Source organism: Eufriesea mexicana, unplaced genomic scaffold (assembly GCF_001483705.2).
Source record: "Eufriesea mexicana isolate 0111107269 unplaced genomic scaffold, ASM148370v2 scaffold9187, whole genome shotgun sequence".
Taxonomy (NCBI): Eukaryota; Metazoa; Arthropoda; class Insecta; order Hymenoptera; family Apidae; genus Eufriesea; species Eufriesea mexicana.
Window position 1 is genome coordinate 52,339 of NW_016916911.1, and position 18,555 is coordinate 70,893.

The following is an 18,555-nucleotide window of genomic DNA, read 5'->3' on the forward strand; positions in this document are numbered from 1 at the left end:
GAATGGGATTCGAATTTAGCACAGTATCGAACGCTGCGCAATGTCGAACGTGAAACTATGTTCTTAATTTAATTTCAAATGGAAAGTACCGCGCAAGGTGTCTAGTTGCAGTAATGCCATAATTGTCCCGTAAAAGAGTCGAAGCTCCTGTACTGTCCGTTCTCCCATCTTCGTGGCCTTATTTCAACTTTAGAACTCGTTCTCTCTTCCTGAATCAGTCACTTCGTACGCACATCGCGCAACTTCGCCCCTATGGCGCCATGTACCCCGAATCTTCAAGTGCATTCCTAGACTCGCTCTTCGTTCGCACTCTAGCATAAACAGTCCTTTCACTCGATCCACGTGCACGCGTCTCCGATGCTGAAGACTTTCGTTCCCACATATTTTTCCTGAAAATCGACCATACTTTTCATCCAACAGAAGCAAAGCCATAAGATAATTGATCATTGCCTCACTTGGTATACCTGTACGCTGGGATTTATCCGGATCCGTAGTTCCAGGTTAGGACAGTAGGATGGCTACGTGAATATTTGCTAAATCATATCGCGAGATCGTCATATGGCGCATGATAATTTGTGAAATCACGGTTATCTAGCGCAAGGAAAAGCTGGGAAATATTCCACCCCTTGGTATATTTTCCTTTTCCCTTTTCTCTTTTCGCCTCGTTAATATTCCGAGTTTTTCTCTCGTAACCCGAGACAAGAATGGTAGCTGAATTAAAAAGTATCGCCAAAGGTCAAATACATTAGTGATATTATGCATCGCGAAGAACGGTAAAATTTCAAATACCCGATCACTTGAATTTGTTTCCAACGGGATCCTAGTTCAGGGCCGTCGACTTCTATTGCAATCCAATTTATGCATAAAGAGTAATTCATTAGTATCACCTTTCACGATATTTATTCACGCGACACGGTAGAATGTGATATTGTATTCATACTTTCTCAACTATCACGTACCTAATTCAGAATCAACGACATCCGATAATACTGAATTTAAACATAAAAAATAATTCATAATTCATTAGCTATTTCTTCTACGACAATTATTTATACGACAGAGTAATATCCGTTATTGTTTTATTCTTTCTTAATCTATTGTTCATTAACTAGTCCTTCCTCTGCAACTATTGAGAAATTGGAATTAAAATTCACAAAATACCCGGTGACCCCTAATTTCGTATTCATCGCATGCGCGCTTATTATACATTTTCTACACACGGTAATTAGACACGTTGATCGACGACTACAGATTTCTACCCCATTACGTTCCTCTACAATTTACTTTCTCTGTCAGCCAATTAATCGTTGTATCGACGCATTGTCGCAGTGGAAAATTATTCTAATTCTCGCTGTCTTCGTTCCTCCTGTTCCTCTTCTCAGGCGTGCAACTATGTAATGCGGATTATTCGAGTTACGTAACGCGCATTCCGCGCATAGGCACGTGCCCGACGAATTCAATTTTTTGTCCACGAGAATATCCTATTTATAATTAACCACGGTTCCATTGATCACTCTTCGAGCCGATGCAAGTGCGAACAGCCGACCTAGACCCGTGTTATCCGGAGCGCTCAACTTCCCTAGCTCGATCACCTGGAACAACCCCCGTTATCCAACTTCGACTGTCCATCCAGCCCTCTGCTACCTGATCGACCAACCCTCGCTCAAACCGACTCGCCAATTCAAAAATAACTTCTCGATGGAGCCGCAACAGAAGAAAGGGTACATCTGCATCCCTCGTCCGTTTGAAACGAGAGCAAACGCGAAGATCGTCATTGAGCGAACAGTTAATCGATGAAACAATCGTCCTCATTGACCAAGATCGGTCTCATTTTTTCTTCCACCGATTATGCTAATCGTCTCTCGTCATATTATGTCTCTCTCCCACGCAGGACTCCCGGGATCAAAAGTTTAATCGTCCTCATTGACCAAGATCGGTCTCATTTTTTCTTCCATCGATTATGCTAATCGTCTCTCGTCATATTATGTCTCTCTCCCACGCAGGACTCCCGGGATCAAAGGTGGATCGTGCTTCTGGTCCGACTCGAGTCTCCCGGTGTGCAGGTAACACTGGTCGAATGTCGTTATGGGTGAGACGAAATGACACAACAGGGTGTAACGACATAGCCGTGAGATGTTGAACCCTTGCAGAATCTTCGGGCGAATGCGGTGCCAAAGGCAACCGCAGGTGCAATTGCAACTAGCCGAGCGATGGAACGGATTCGCGTTCGCGTTCAGAGCTAATCCGTTCCTTGTTCGCGGAGCATAGGTGAACCGAGGAAGTGGAAAGTTGAATGATCGCGAAATTCCCAGGGAGAGAATGAAAACGCGCGGGGAGGATGGACGCGGGTCGAAAAGTTGGACGTCGCGCGACGCGAGTGGAGCAGGCTAATTGGCTAGATGCGGCGAGGAGCGGCGTGACGGACGAGTGTTTGCTCGGAAATCGGCTACATCGACTCCATTGCTGAGCGTAATCGCGACCCAGCCTGGCTGGAAGGGATATAAGACTACGACTGCACAGCTTTGCGTTGTCAGACCGTGGAGGATAACGTTCGTGTCCGAGCTGAAGGGAGAGACAACCTTGGCATCAGAGTTCTTCAGTGGTGCGTGCTGGAAGACGGACCGAGTGCTACCACTCCGACAGTAGTTCCCTCGGACGCACCACGCGGCTTCTCTCGTTCGCCCTGGGACCCGCAACACCCGATCAGTTTCGTTCGCCGGACGTCCCTCTCCGGCAAAGGCTACCTTCTTCTCATTTTTTACTCGCGAGCAACCGGTACCTAGCGTGGAGCGTCCTTCGATTTGCGGGCCGGCACGAGGAAAGGTTCGCGCAGGAAGACTAGTCGCGAGGTGAATTACACCGTGGATCGTTCGGCAGCGAGGTTCTCTTTCCTTGGGATAAGCTACCTGACGACGATCTTTCTCGACGTTCGACCAATTGCAACAGGTGAGACTCTCTTTCCTTTTCACCATCTACCTCGCGCTTTCTGGAGCACCTCGGCACTCGCGGCGTATCGAATGAACCTTGGTTTTTGCTTTAATTTCGCCGTGAGATTTTCTGTTCTTCCTCTTCCTTTCCTTTCCTTCCCTCTCCTGTTAATTAACATTCTTCGGGACTGAGGCACCGGACCGAGGCAAGAGCCGTCTGACTTCTGAAAAAGAGAAGATCCTTTATTTTCATCGATTTAATATCTCCCCGGAGAAAATTACTAGACCAAGAGTGACAAGATAATTCAGGGATCAAGGTGCTGACGCAATGCGTGCAGGATGCGATAGGATACCCCGAGTCGATAAATTATACGAAAGAGCATTCGCGTTGCAAGTGTTACAAAATGACGAGGGATTAACAGTGAGACGCGGCTATGTGCAACAACGGGAACACGAAACCACTCGAATGCTACTTGTTTGACTAATAGCTCCTCTTAATGCTGCTTCTCGATCGAGGAGAGAAGATAATCGTGGATAACGAATTTTCCAACGTCGCAAATGCTAGCACTAATTATACCTCGGAATCGTCGAGATATTGAAATCGTATGATAATCACGAGACACGCCAAATTTCCCTGTCGAGTTCCTTGTAAACAGGAAAATCGTAAGCGGTTTAATTAAAAATTTGCGTCCGACGAGCATCGCGAAGCTCGCGCAAAAAAGCTTCCGGTCGCGGATTAACGCGAGTGTCGTTTGATTAACAAATTATTCGCGCGTTAATGTTTGGCAGTGTAGGTCGCTTGGGGAAGATCGAGAGTGTGCAATTATGTATATCGCAACGTCGATGGAACGCACCGTATGCTCCAGTATTACCCAATCGCTTTATTTTATTATACTTTCAAAAGCCGCGACCATCCGTTAACCAATCGACGCGTTAATCGCGATTCCGCGATATCGTTGGCGAATTAATTTCGCGTCGCTCGGAGCAAATTGATCGGGTCGCGTGTATAAATTTCCGAGTGGACGTTCCGCTTTTCGCCAGTCGCGTTCCCATTCGCTGCGAGGAATCCCATGATTTCGTCGCTGGTTCCATTTCCGTCGGCGCGATGGCAATCGTCCCGATAAGAAGCGAGCGGACAGGAATTCCTCGCGACGTTACACCGCAAATATTGCCGTTGCGAAAAGAATCGAACGGTACACACGATTTTGCAAATATAACGAATCATTGAAAATTGCAATCGATAATGTTCGTTGCTTGCAAGTAACTATCCCTATTCGACAATCTCTTAGATTTGTCCATGTTTCTTAATCGGGCTAATAAACGGTTATCTAAATCCAATTAGTCGCTAGCTACCAGCTCGGATTCTTGCCGATCTAATCTGCATATCCATAATAAGCACTGTGACTACCGGTCGATGACAGATAAAGTTTCCTGCAGAACCGCTATAAATTCGATTAGAATTTTCCATTGATTTTACCACCACCGATTATAATCGTTACGACGAGAAGAAGAGGAACGTGCATTCTTCGGAATGTTTACGAAGTGGTTGCAACGGCGAACGGCAAATTCGTCGAGGTCGGTTTGTCCTCGCGCGGTTCCGAGGTGCAGGAAATGGCAAAAAGAGAAAATAAAATTTCGTGCACCGCGCTAATAAAAATAAGCTAATAAAAATAACCGATCTCGGCGATGTAGGCGTTCTCCTTCGTTCCATTGTCGCGATCGCTGCATCCGCTGGAGTCGGTTTCGCTCATGGTCACGGAGCCACGTCCTTTTCGCGCATCAATAACAAAACGGCAGATCGCGAGGAGATGAAACGGGGAGAGATTTTTGGCTATTACATGACAAAATCGCTTTCGTTGCGGATTCCTTCCACTCGAGTCACCGTGATTCCCGAATGAATCGAGGCCTGTATTTACGAATCGCCGATGGCTCACGAGCCTCGTATTTTTCTATGCAAAATGGGATTGCGAGAGGACAAAGACGGCTGATATTGGCAAAGCACATTTTCGTAATTTCGTTGCCTTTGTCGGGTCGAGTAATCAATTTGCAAATTGAAAAATCACGCGAGGAATGTACGTTGGATTGACGAAACCGTAGGTGAAGAGGCTAGGAAAGTTGAAGCGTTTTCTTCGCTACGCGAGAGGGTATTGCAACGATGGCGACGATATTACGCGTAAATAACTAATCATTTTGCCATAGGATAAAGGTTAATATTTCGAAAGGTTAATATGATGCGTGTAGGTTGAATCGAGGACTGTATTAAAATATCAATGACCGCGGTATTTGAGACCCGAGCTTCGAAAGTATGGGGGACAACAAATGTCAGACAGAATGTTTTCTCGCGATTATTCGTTACTTCGGTTTCTCACGGATTCGTAAGAGTCATGAAATCGTTTCAAGGTGCAGCAAAGTTAAGTGGGGAGAAAAGGAAACGGAAACGATTTCCTGTCTCTGATAATATTCGCGTATAGCGCCAATTAAACTGCATATTTAAGCAAAAATGGACAGTTTTTCTCCTCGTTACATATCGATTCCGCGTGTGCAGTGATTGGGAACCGATTCGGTAACGTCACGCATTCCTCTCTGTGTGAAGTTGTTCGAACAATAATTAAACAACCGATATAAATCGTTTAAGTTGTAATGATGATGAATGACAGAGTGTTTTGCGTCGTACGTGTTGATTACACTTATTATTTTCTTTTCCACCGTGCGCATTCACTTGTGAGGAATTTGACTGTGCAACCGGTTTGATACATTTTCCTCCTTCAGCATTCACTCAAGGATTAGCGTGGGACTGCACTTAGTCGCTCGCACTCGGCAAAGTCATTTAGTATAATTCACCTGCCTTGAACCCTGACGCACGAATCGTATCTGTCTCGTATCCCTATCTTTCCTGGGACAATCCTAATTAATCCCAAGTCCTGCAATCGTTCGTATCGCTCGTTTTGCGAGATCTCCGCCAGTCTGGCCGGGCTACATCCACTTCTGAACGAACGTTGATCTGGCCTAGGTTTTTCTCTTTTCATCTGCAACAGAAATACGAACGTTTGACCGTTAGCAAAAAGAACTTCGCAAAGAACTCAAAGGACAACGCCCGCGAATGAATAATTTAACCAAACGACTTGTTCACCGAGTTTCCAACGACAGTGTTGCGATTGCGAAACGAATTTGTCGAGACTACCGTGTCTAACGGTGCTCTCGTTTCGTTTCTGAGTCTTCTACGATATGTCATACGTCTCCCATTTGACAACCTATGAAAGCGGAAATCAGCTTCAAGCATGCACTCTGCTTTGTGTTACATGGCTCGATCGTATTTCGAATTTGGATCTGTAGCGCTTTAATTCCTACAAAGTCGAAGCTGCTCGCCATAGCCTTATCAGGAAAGGAACGTTAAGGAGAGAAACGAGTATCCGAAGTGGGAAAAATCCCATCGTTGATGTCCCAAGCTCGGGGGCATCGTACTCGAGCAGAGGATCTTAAGACGTGCGTTTGAAAACACGAGGAGATAAGATGAAATGGAAAATCAGCGTTAAACACTCCCTCTGTCATATGGTTAATTTACTTTCCACGAATTCGAAGCTGCAGCCAAAAATTTATCAAGGAAGGAATTTTAAAGAGAGACGCGAAGATGGAATCTTAAGGTTCAGAAATTCGTTGGTTGTTGCCCCAAACTTGGGAGCATTGTACGCTAGCCGAGGTCTTTTGGTTGACCGTTGAAGGACACGAGGAGATAACGAGAGGGTCCCAACGTTGGTATACGACCGAAGTTGGGGCAAAGGGGTCCAGAAGAAACAGCAGCGCATTAACGATCCGGTTCACCTTGGTTCGCAACGGGTATTCACCAGAGAGGTTCCTGCCCTCCTTCGGTGTGCACGTTGTAAGCCAACTATCAAACTGCATCCCTTGCACATGACGATATTTTATACCTAGAGTACCGGTTCCGTCTTCTCTTCCTTCATCGTGACCTCCAGCAATTCTTTGTTCCGTGATTTCGACCGCTTCGTATCTCGTTCACTTTCGACATCGCCATCTGTATCAGCATTTCGCAATTATTGCCGTGTTGCAATCATTATTTGTTATCGATTCAATTTATGGTTCCTTTTTCGCAACGAATACGTGTCTCGCATATAATTTATCATATTCGATTAATCGCATGCAATGGACGCAATTAGAGTTGGATACATTGTACCCTATCTAGTAGAGCAATTATTCATATTACGATTAACAATGCAGAGCAAAGAGTCTTAGACTAATTGCACCGTTTTTTTCTTTATATAAAGGTCCAAGCAATGTGTGAATAACGTTATAGAAATATTGGAATTTTCTCGTCTGTGACAGAATGAACGGTTGCTCGTAATAGCGTTCCAATGGCACGTGCCTCGATCTAGAATGATCTACGAATCCGTGTTACATGGCAGTGTCCAATCGGACACGGGATTTCGATTGAAACAAGGAAGTTTGTTTCTCGACTCTTCGAATGTTCTCTGTCCTTCAACTTTGAACAGTTTTTTCTGCAACATGATCGATCAAAAAAGAGCCAATTGAGTCTTGACCAAATAAATCACGCAGTGTCATCGTGCGTTTCGCGAGGTCACCGGCATCCGGAGTAACAAAGGTTTCGTTAATTACCCGGAAAATCACTTATAGAATAATGATATTCTGCCGATATGTTTGGTCATAAACACACATGAAAAAAAAATATTTTTAAGAATAACAACTTGGTTATACTCACGCTGATTGCATTCTCCAGACAATCGCTGAGCGTATAATTGAGAACAGCACGAATACAATTTGACTATTCAAGTGCCTTCGGCTGAGGTCCAAGGACGTGCTTTCGTTCTGTTGCTTCTTTCCTTCCCGAGGATGAAACACAAGAAGGAGGTTATCACAATTCTAGTAATTCAGCTTCCTGCTGCTTATCCACGTTTCCCTTTCGCTGGTGTCCTCTTGCATCATTATTTATACACGTGAGATATAAGAAGCTGGTGCTTGTTTGGTAAGCGGAATTCCTCGGTCGAACGTTTCGAAAGCGGCGTCCTCTTCAAAACGGCGGTTATTCGTATTATTATTAGCTTCTAACGAAGGAATTTTTCCTCGTTATTACGCGGTTGTTAGCGACACCATCCAATGAGGTTCGTCAAAGATGCTCATTGATGAACGTGTTGCGACTGGCTCCAGGGACGACCAGACTTCGATTGCTAAGTGGCAATCCTGCTAAGGCAATTATACTCTAACAACACGGAATTCTCATAAATCACTTTACCATCGGGATTAGTGTCAGCCGCATAAAGATTATTTGCGTTTATAGTAATCCGCTTAATTTATCGTTTGTTTTGCAATGCAAGGATAACCAGATCAATGGAAGGCATGCTGTCTTTCTTTCAGATTTGTCCAATCACTAGGAATCAGAGACAATGTCGGGCATCGTGGAATGGTATAAAGACCTTATGTACAATAAAAATCGTAAGAAACATTTGTATACATGATACGTGTGTGTGACTGAAGAATATAGCGTGCTCGTAAATTATGGTACCTTAATGGTAGCTCCGTTCCATGTCGAAATAAGACCGTTGATGTAGCCATTGTTGTACATTCAGAACTACAGCTGGTAGCTGTTCTTTATGAATGCGTAACGTCAGGCACTGAAAGGAGAAAATTTGTTGATTACTTTCCATTTCGATTTAGGTCGTCAACTATTGTACTTACCGTCGATTTACTATCGTTACATACGTATTTATTTCAAAAGAATTTTAATTTTTCACAAACCCTTGTTAGCAATATCAACGAAGGAATTCGATTGCTTTATCGCACCGTAAATATTTCAAATCATTCTTGCATAGGTCGAAACACCGATACTTTTAGGCTCGGCTGATTTTACGAGCATGCTATGTTCTTCGAAATAGCCACACCTCTATAAACGACGTAGATAATACCGTGCATTACCATGTCAAATAATTCTAGATCCAAAGACAAAGGATTGGTTCTTGGCATCAGGGCCAGGTCCACTGATGATAATCCTCGTCAGTTATGTCTACTTTTCCGTGTCTGCTGGACCAAGGTACATGAAAGACAAAAAACCGTACGACTTAAGGAACGTTCTGATTGTGTACAACTTCATACAAGTAATGCTTAGCATGTACCTCCTTTACGAAGGCCTGATGAGTGGATGGCTGTACGACTACGATTACTTCTGTCAGCCCGTCGACTATTCGGACAGTCCACAAGCTATAAGGGTATTTCTCGCTATAAATCAAATAGGATTATAATTCGTTAAATAGACATATAAATACTGATGACTAATTAAATTAAATTAATTACGTTCATAAATTTAATTCCAGATGGCTAGCATTGTACACTTTTATTTCATGTGCAAATTAATAGAACTGTTGGATACGGTGTTCTTTGTCCTCCGTAAAAAAAATCGCCAAATCTCTGGACTTCATGTATATCACCACGCTCTGATGCCCATATGCGCTTGGATCGGAACCAGATTTCTGCCTAATGGCCATGCTACGTTTTTGGGCGTCATCAATGCCTTCATTCACATCATCATGTACCTATACTACATGCTATCTTCGATAGGACCGCACATGAACAAATACCTGTGGTGGAAGAAATACTTAACCTCTTTGCAGTTGATTCAGTTTTGTATGATTTTCGTTCACAACTTACAAATCTTCTTCAACGGATGTAATTTCCCGAAATCTATGGCATTCTTACTTATGCTCAACTCGGTGATATTTATCTACATGTTTGGATCATTCTATATCGAAAATTACATCAAGAGTAAGCAACGAACCAACAAAGCATTCGAGAAAAACGCGAAGATCACTGTGACAAGGAAAGTGGAATGAGTAGATATCGATCACGTGGTTTGGTTTTCGTTCATCGCGCACCATTTCGTTACGAAGGAACATTCATGTTCGTTAGTATACATACCTCTCTAACGTAGATAAATAGGACTGTCGGATATTTATTATCGGTCGATCGATTTCACTTTCCCATCTCGGGAATGGAACGATCTTTCGTAAAGTACGCTAAGTCTTCAGAGGACAGGAAAGAATATTTACCTTCTTATCGACTGTTCTCCGCGTTATTTTATAATAGCTACGCTCAATCGTTTACGTACTTACGTTCATGTACAAGCTCAATTTCTTTTTAAATTAGGCGCCTAACTCGATATTTGTAGCGCGTCGCGAAAGGAAAAGTAAAACGAAAGAAAAGTAATAATCGATAAAGAAGTTAGTTCTAGATGATAATATTCAGTCATTGCTGTCGGTAATAAAGGAACCGCTCGATCGAAGGTATTACCAGTTGATCCGGTTCTCAGATCGGTCACATCGAATCTCTCTAATCGTCGATAAAACAGTGCAACAAGTACAGTTATCGTCTTCCTTCGAATGTAAGTTTCAATTCGCAATATTTTTTTACATTTCTTTTACAGAACAACAATCGACAATAATATTCATAAATGAAACTTCCATGACAATTTGATACACTAATTTTTATATGAAAGTGCACAATACACACGAGTCACGGTATAAAGGCATCGGTTTCTCATAAATATTCTTTTCAACAAATCTAATTGCAAAACAAGATCAATGAAATATTAAAGTAAGCAATCTAAACGGATATTCAGCATTATCAAACGATATAAGCCGCATAAACTTGTCAAAATTTGATTGGATAATTTTTTCATGGAAACATCATTTCAATAAGGCATGTTCAAAATGTAGTACGAAACACAAGATCCAGTTCTAAAAATTATAGGATAATTGACAATCATGTAATCATCGTGAATATTGCTCGCATTAAAATAGTTTCTAGAGTAGCGAGTAGAGTGGAGAGGTCTACGATTTTTTACGAACCAAAACGAATGTAATTGTATCATTGAATTACTAACACACCGACATCGAAATACATGTGTAATAAAGAAGCCATATTTTTCGGTAAACGTTCGAAAGTTTTTTCTTCATTCTCCGGTCTCGCGTGAGGTTCCTACGATCATTCCTACGACCATCCATTGATATCGACGAAAAAAAATTCGAAATATATAACATACTCATCGAAGGCTAGCGGATCCTCGATTATACGCTGGTCAATGTCCTTTTGTCGTTAAGGGTCACGACCGTGGGACCCGCGGGACCTCTCCATCCGCTTCACTTTAAAAATGCCATTCGTCAATACATTATCATCTCTAGAAATTATACATGGTGTTTACTACATATGTCAACGATTACTTGCGAGACCTGTTTGAAGATACCTTGTACAATTCCTGTAAATAAATGTATATCTGCGTTTAATCCATGTATACATGCTCAGTGCTATAGTACATTCATGCTACTGTGTGTCTATCTAATGATCACCGAATAATGTTTCGAATATCGGGTATAATATGAAACAGTGTAAGGAGATTAACATTTCATATTCATAGAAATAAATTAATTCAATAATGGACCCCTCGATGCCGGTAAGCTAGAGCGCCGAAAAGAATTTGCGAGTGACCCAGGGACAGCTGTTCTGGCAGTAGTTTTAAAAACCCGAATCGGTTTACAATAAATTTTGGTATACACGGCCACGGTCATTACTGATTCTTTACGCAGCTGATTAGCAAGTGAAATGGATTATGCATAATAGACTTTCATCGGTGACGTTTTATTAGAGTTTTCGACAATTGTCTAGAACGTCGACGTCAATCGATGTTCCGATCGTAGTTTCTCCATCGTATTAATTGTCTACTGACAATATACAGACAAAATGAGATACGTCAAAAGTGACCTGTTACGCGCGCATTCGATCGATTGAAATATCATATCGATTAAAAACAACTTCCATGTCACGGTGACACGAAGAAAAAGATATTGTTAATGTAACAACAGACAAGAAAGTTAGTTTTTTTTTATTGTATTCAATTAAAGCGATATGATACTTCAACTTTTCTTTCGACGGGCCTTAAAAATGGAAACGAATTTGTTGTGCTGGATTTACAATAGTACGTCATTCTCAGATATGGATACCTCATTGATGTTCACTTATCAAACTGATCAAAATGGATGATTCGGGACTTTTTATTTTTATAGTTGTTGAAGGCATGTTGTTCCTAGAAGAATAATATTGATCTTTATTTATTACAGATATTATATATATATATATTTACTTTTAGAGTACTACTTTATTACTTGATTCATACCAAACTAGTATAAATAGCTGATCCCAGATTTCCTCCTTTTGTAACTACCCAAGACATTCGGCTGCTTTTACTAAAATTAATAATGGCTATTATTAACATAGAAATATAATTATTTATACTTTACCAATTTATTTAGTTTTAACGTAATACTGATTACTCTTACTTATGTACACTGGGTGCAGGTACACATACCTAGCAAGTAATTCTTATATTAAAACATCTCTATAAACGTATGAATATAAACTGTCATTCGTGAAAAAAAGGTAATAGACGAAAATTCGTAATCTCTTAAATTGCAATAAAATTTGTCATCAAAAGTGTTGATAACATTGCAATAAAATTTGGATTACGTTACTTTTCTCAAAATACGTGGCGACGTTATAAACTTCTACGGTCAATGACTTCTCTTATTGTATGCAAATGTCAAATAATTGATAGATTAAACACACTTTTTTCTGTGCACAGTCTGTCCGATAATAATGTGTTGGGCTTTACACACACTTAGTCAATCGCTATCCACTTAATTTTTGTGGCATCCAGTAAAGGATAGCTTTCCTCTGAACGTTTTAGAGAAAAATATTCAGTTTTCTCCGAGTTTCTGATTCTAAACGACAAAGTCTATAAGCATTATTTGGAAAGGTATCATGAGAGCTGCATATTCATCGCGTCTTGAAGCAGCGTTATTCTGTAATCACCCAAAAAGGGCCGAAAATATCACATTCTGTCGCTGCTGAATATACAGGCAAATCAGAAACATTAGTCAGAAAGTGGGTGGTGAGGTATGAAATAGAAGACGACATTCTGCACACTTTTGAAGATAATTTAGACGCCGAAAAAATGTTTAAAATATATAAAAATGCATTACAGCCATCTGCCAAATATTGGTTCATGGAAAAAGACGAAGACTGGAATTTACGGAAAGACATTGTTGAATTTGAAGATCCCTACCGCAAGAATATGCCATCAACTTGTCGGAAAGTATGCCTCGGACATGTCAATCCGTCATCGTTGATGCTGATGACTGGATGTATTAATAATATAATTGTATTTTAGTTCAAAGCATACTATATATGCCTACGCATTTTAAAGCTTGAATAAATCCATTTTTCAACGAATTTTGAGGAACACCTTTTAATCGAACAGACCGAATACAATGTTTCAATTGATAACTAGACTATTTCTTATTTTTCTCTAGCATAGGTTAGAAAAGGCAATATTTATAATCAAACAATTTCAGGACGGATTTTTGCAGCTATCAAGAGTTCGAGAAGTGTCTAGTATTGCAAAATGATGCAAAGTTTCATAGCTGCGAGACTGTTTGCATATTCTGTTCCGGACGTCTGCCACGATTGCGGCAATTTCGCGATTCGCTTGTACCACCTGCAATGTACTGCCATTGGACAATTATGCATATGCGATTGCGTTTCTTGCTAACTATTAAACGTACCATTTGCTTCCTCCGTTTTCGTAATGCTGTTAAAAAGGGAGCAGTAAAAAACAAAAAGAGACTTGGAATAATGACCTACTTTCAATATTCGCATTGACGTAATTTGATATAGAACTTCTTTGTGCGTCGAATTACATAATTCGAAATATAAAACGTGAAAGAAAATTGTAAATAATTATAAACGTTCTATAATAAATGACGCGATGGAGTAACGCAACGTGGAATTCCAGTCGATGGTCGAAATTTTCATTAAAATGTTTTTACACCAAAATGAAACTTAACAATGATTGTTAGAATAATAGTTAGAATAGTAAATTAGATTCCTCTACGATTGGAAAATAATATAGGTGCTATTCAGTTTGCTGTAAGGTCGTACACCCTCGAACGAAAGAGGTCAAAGAAGTTGGACTCTAGGCGGCAATATGTAGCGTTCGCCAGCTTTGTTTCAATTCCAACGATTCATTAAAATACAATCGTTGTATGGTTCAAGAGTGTTTATGACTGGAGAAATCACTTTCAACAGTCTGCTTGGACTTTTCACCGGGATTAGTTGGGTGCAGAGGACTCCGAATAGTGACTTTGACGATCGACAGCAAGTTATTTGATTTGTGGATCCTCGGCTTAGCAAAATTCAACGGAGCTCTCGTTTCATTTTAAATTCCTTATTGTGTGTGATTCTCTATTTTTCTTCTTTCGTACATTGCCGATGATACGCGAAGCTTGATAAATAGAGACTAGGTTCGACACTTCCATTACTATTAGTCGAACCAATATTATCAAGAACCTACAATCTCTGTTACAATCTTATGAAAGACGCTAATCCTACGTTTGTGAGAAACGCTCGAATCCTAATAGCTGTCGAGTTACACCAACATGGCGACATTAATACGGCGAATCTATCACGGTTATCGTTACATTAACGAAGAACTAGCAGGTACCAAAACATTCATCTGTTTTACATAAGTTAAAAGGTGCAAGTTTGTTACGTGAGTTGTTTTTGTCTCCGAAAGATCCGCGAACGCAAGACTACTTCCTCATCGGTTCACCATGGGGTTGCTTGAGTATAGTAGCGTTTTACCTGTACTTCATCCACGAATTGGGACCTAACATCATGAAGAATAGGAAACCTTTCGATTTACACGTCGTCATGCAGATATATAATCTGATACAGATAGTATTATGTTCATACGTATTCTATAAGGTAACACAAGTAGACATTTTTTCTGAAATGTCAAATACCTATTATAAACTTCTAAATGCAGCTCATTGAATACAGCAATTGGAAAAAGTTCATTTTATATTTGTAATTTCAGGCACTGGATTTGGCCTGGCTGTACCACTATAGTTTTTACTGCGAACCAGTGGACTATTCCTATACTCCTCGTGCGCTCGAGGTATATACACTTAGATTTCCATTCTGTCCTAATTACGTTCTATCCTCACCGTTCCTCGGAGACTGAACCAATGCATTACTTGAAACGCAGATATCTTGGGTCGTTTGGTTATACTTCATAGTGAAGCTCATAGACCTGCTAGACACGGTTTTCTTTGTTCTTCGAAAAAAGGAAGAACAAATATCGTTCCTTCATGTTTATCATCACACAGGCATGGCCATTGGCACGTGGGCATGTACCAAGTTTTTGGCTGGAGGTCATATCACCTTTCTAGGTAAGTAGCTTGATACTTTCTTCTCCCTTGGAATATAATTATTAAAAAATAAATGTTGGAAAAGCCTTCTGCGATGATCGAATGTGTCTGTTGTCGTAGGTACTATAAACTGTTTCGTCCACATAGTAATGTATAGCTACTACCTGGCCACTTCGCTAAAAATAAGCAAACCCTGGTGGAAGAAGTACGTGACACAACTTCAGATCACTCAATTCTGTCTAATATTGTTCCACTTTATACTCTTGGTTTGGTCGGAGGACTGTGGTTTCCCCAAATGGACCGCAACAGTGATGATACCACAGAATTTCTTTATGATCGCTTTGTTCGGCGATTTCTACTACAGGGTATACATCAAAAGGCAAAAAAGCAGCTCGAACGGTGTCACAACGGACATTTCGAACGGGAAGTTAAAGAGTCAATAGCAATGTTCCACGTGTTAGAACCTCACACATTTGGACATCTCGCTCCCTTCCCGGCATGTAAGGCATAAGATACTTATACCAGAAATTTACGTTTTCAACCCTTATCAATATTTTGGATATTTCATATATATCTTTGACAGTCAAGTAACGCAAAAATTTAGACGTAAATTTAATCTAGGTCCGCAATAGAGGTTATATCAGCATGAACAATAAAATATGGTGGACCCGATCGTAATCTCCCTCTCTCATAGACACAGGCGATCAGGATGTGATGGAAATTCCCAATAATCATATCACTCCTTTACGATATAAAATTGATGGGAACACATAAAATTCCCTTTAAACGCGTTCATTGCTGTTGGAGCATCCGGTGAAAGTCATTCAAGTGGCTTTCAAAGCATCCCCTCGTAGATAAGACAGATCATGCGTATCGAAACTCAGAATCTTGTTGTTTTAACATTAGAGCTACTGACCTGTAATGTGCATTTAAATATAGTATGCAAGGATAATAATAATAACAATAATAATAATAACAAGCGGTATAACAAAAATAAATAGATATATTACGTTACCATCTCAACATAAGTCAACGATAATTTTATCAAAAGTAACTGCATACTTTAACTGGAAAAAAAAATCTCAAATCAATGGTAGTTTTAATGTTAAAAATAGCGGAATACTTATTCTCTATTTCATCTTTGTATTTAAGTTCACTAGTCATCTCTCGCTACTTATACACCTTTGCCAAACCATGGCGATTGCGAACACTAACGGATACCTGCGTATTTCATGCGATAATCTACTGTGTTTTAAAGGTAATAGAAATAAGTGAATGACGACGCATAACGTTAGAGCGCTGGAAGCAAATTCTTTCCTCTCGGAAGCGACAACCTAATGACCACGATGCGCGCGCGCGCGAGCGTTGTCACTAATCGATCACTTGTAATCAATCAGTGTTGTAAATAAATACACGAGGTTCATTCAAGGTTACTTGATGTTATTCAGGAACGTTTGCTTAAAGGTCTTAAGCATGGACACGTGAATTTGAGGTTATACGAGGTTACACGAAATCGAAAAAGACATCTTGCACAATAATTTAATTTTAAGCGTAATAAGTAAACGTGGCAGATGTTTGAAAAGAAAACGATGATTTACATCGATTTCTCTATATAAATTTATTTCACTAGCCGCAAGTATATTTACTACGGCCCACATACCATTCCTTGTGTTTAAATGAGATAGGATCTATATCACCGTCAGTCATTTAAAATTCGGAGCATCTGGAACATGGAGCGGCACGCTTCAATCCGAAACTCGATCTGGATCGTTCTTAATTGTTGCCTTTCACGAGCAATCAACTTTTCATAAACACGTGCCACGAAGGAAATCCTAGAAAAGAAATAAACTCGTCTCACAAGGCAATATCCGTACGATGTTCACATTGCATCAACTTCATGCGACTCAATGATCAAAATCGATCACGTACAATTGTCTTCTCTCGAGCATACACTATATCAAAAGGGTAACGATCGAAATCTGTCACTAAATCATTTTCTAACAGTGACCACGCGCTTTACTCTAATCTCTGTGACATCCTAACCTATTTAAACAAAAAATACGGAAATTAATAAAAACAAATGCGAAATCGAGTTAGGACCCGTTCGAATAAGTTGACCTACTTTCCTGACATTTTAACGGATGGTCCAGGCGAAAGGTAAAACTGCGTCGAGAGACGAGATAAAAAAGGCACGTGACAAGAGTTTTAGGAAGCTAGTGCCGTTATATCGCTTACCGTTTGGGTGCCAAGAGGCGCGATCGCGCTTCTTCTATTTTGTATCCAAAAGTGCCAGCGCTCTGGGCTGCGAAGACAACAATGGTTTTTATCGATGCGTGACTTTACCATTACCATTCAGTTTTAGGTAAATTAATCGTGTCTAAAAGTGGAAAGAAATTCCGTTTTTATTTCTCTGACCTACTCCTTCCGACAGATCGCGCACCGCTCATTACATAACTGATAAATAGAAACTTTCATCCTCGCGTTCAACGACGATCTTCTTACTATGCAGCCATTTTCGTCTCTACCCTCTCGGCACAACATCGCTCTATGCACCACCTATGAGTCGATTTCGGAATTTCTTCGCACCGAAACATTTTTATCTTACGACTGCGGGCACAAGTAATAGTTATTCATCATGGATAACAGTTACATTGGAAAGTGGTGTTTTTGACATTGGAAAGTGTTGTTCCGTTAGCATTTCTCGACTACTTACGAAATACCGCCAAGATGAATGGAACTTAATGCGATTCTGACATACATACGTAGGTTAAAAGTAAATTCGATGACGAGATGCAGTGAAACTGTCAAAAATGGAATATAACTAGAAATGGATCGACTGTTGAAACCTGAAATGCGTTATCGACGTACATTACGTATACATGTGCTCAGCATCCAGCTAGATCAATGGATAATCGATATTATTGTACGATAAAGTAAATATTACCCGAGTGAAAATTTCAACGCATACAAATCACTTTGCGACTGAATTTATTTCTTCTTTTCCTTTCACGTACCGACATAATTATTGACATTGTCTTTCAGGAATTCCGGTTGGGATATTGATTTGCAAAACCTCTGTATGTTTTGACCCCGTTTCGTGAACTTCTTGTATATCTTGAACAGTCTCGTTGGCTTACTTCGTCGTACCTACATTAGAAAACCCCTGTAAGGAGTTTGTAATGATTTTGTTCGTAATGCGTTTGCAAACGCGTTAGCGCCATTGGCCGGACCGCCATTACAAGCCGCCGAAGAAACATTCAGGATAGCGATTTACGAGGCATTGACGCGTACCTGTATATCCGTATACTATTTAAAAATTATTGATTTACGACGACGTGATCTCT

At 40.5% G+C, this 18,555-nt stretch overlaps 2 protein-coding genes across 3 annotated transcripts; both read left to right on the top strand.

Moving 5' to 3' along the window:
• Positions 1-2,341: 2,341 nt before the first annotated feature.
• Positions 2,342-10,293, top strand: LOC108553072 (elongation of very long chain fatty acids protein AAEL008004). The gene is made up of 4 exons (XM_017907830.1): positions 2,342-2,946; positions 8,313-8,390; positions 8,889-9,160; positions 9,266-10,293. Exons 2-4 carry the CDS (start codon positions 8,342-8,344, stop codon positions 9,779-9,781), a joined length of 837 nt encoding a protein of 278 aa, XP_017763319.1. The 5' UTR covers positions 2,342-2,946; positions 8,313-8,341; the 3' UTR covers positions 9,782-10,293.
• A 3,810-nt stretch (positions 10,294-14,103) lies between these two features.
• LOC108553071 (elongation of very long chain fatty acids protein 7) lies at positions 14,104-16,623 on the top strand. 2 transcript variants are annotated; one of them, XR_001890603.1, is made up of 6 exons: positions 14,104-14,498; positions 14,575-14,765; positions 14,878-14,958; positions 15,049-15,232; positions 15,332-15,711; positions 15,833-16,623. XR_001890603.1 is itself a non-coding variant. In XM_017907829.1 (5 exons), the coding sequence occupies exons 1-5, from the start codon at positions 14,438-14,440 to the stop codon at positions 15,652-15,654; spliced, it is 840 nt and encodes a 279-aa protein (XP_017763318.1). In that variant the 5' UTR covers positions 14,104-14,437; the 3' UTR covers positions 15,655-15,883. The 2 variants fall into 2 exon arrangements, 1 of the variants encoding a protein (XP_017763318.1); XM_017907829.1 differs by having other exon boundaries at positions 15,332-15,883.
• The last annotated feature ends 1,932 nt before the right edge of the window (positions 16,624-18,555 follow it).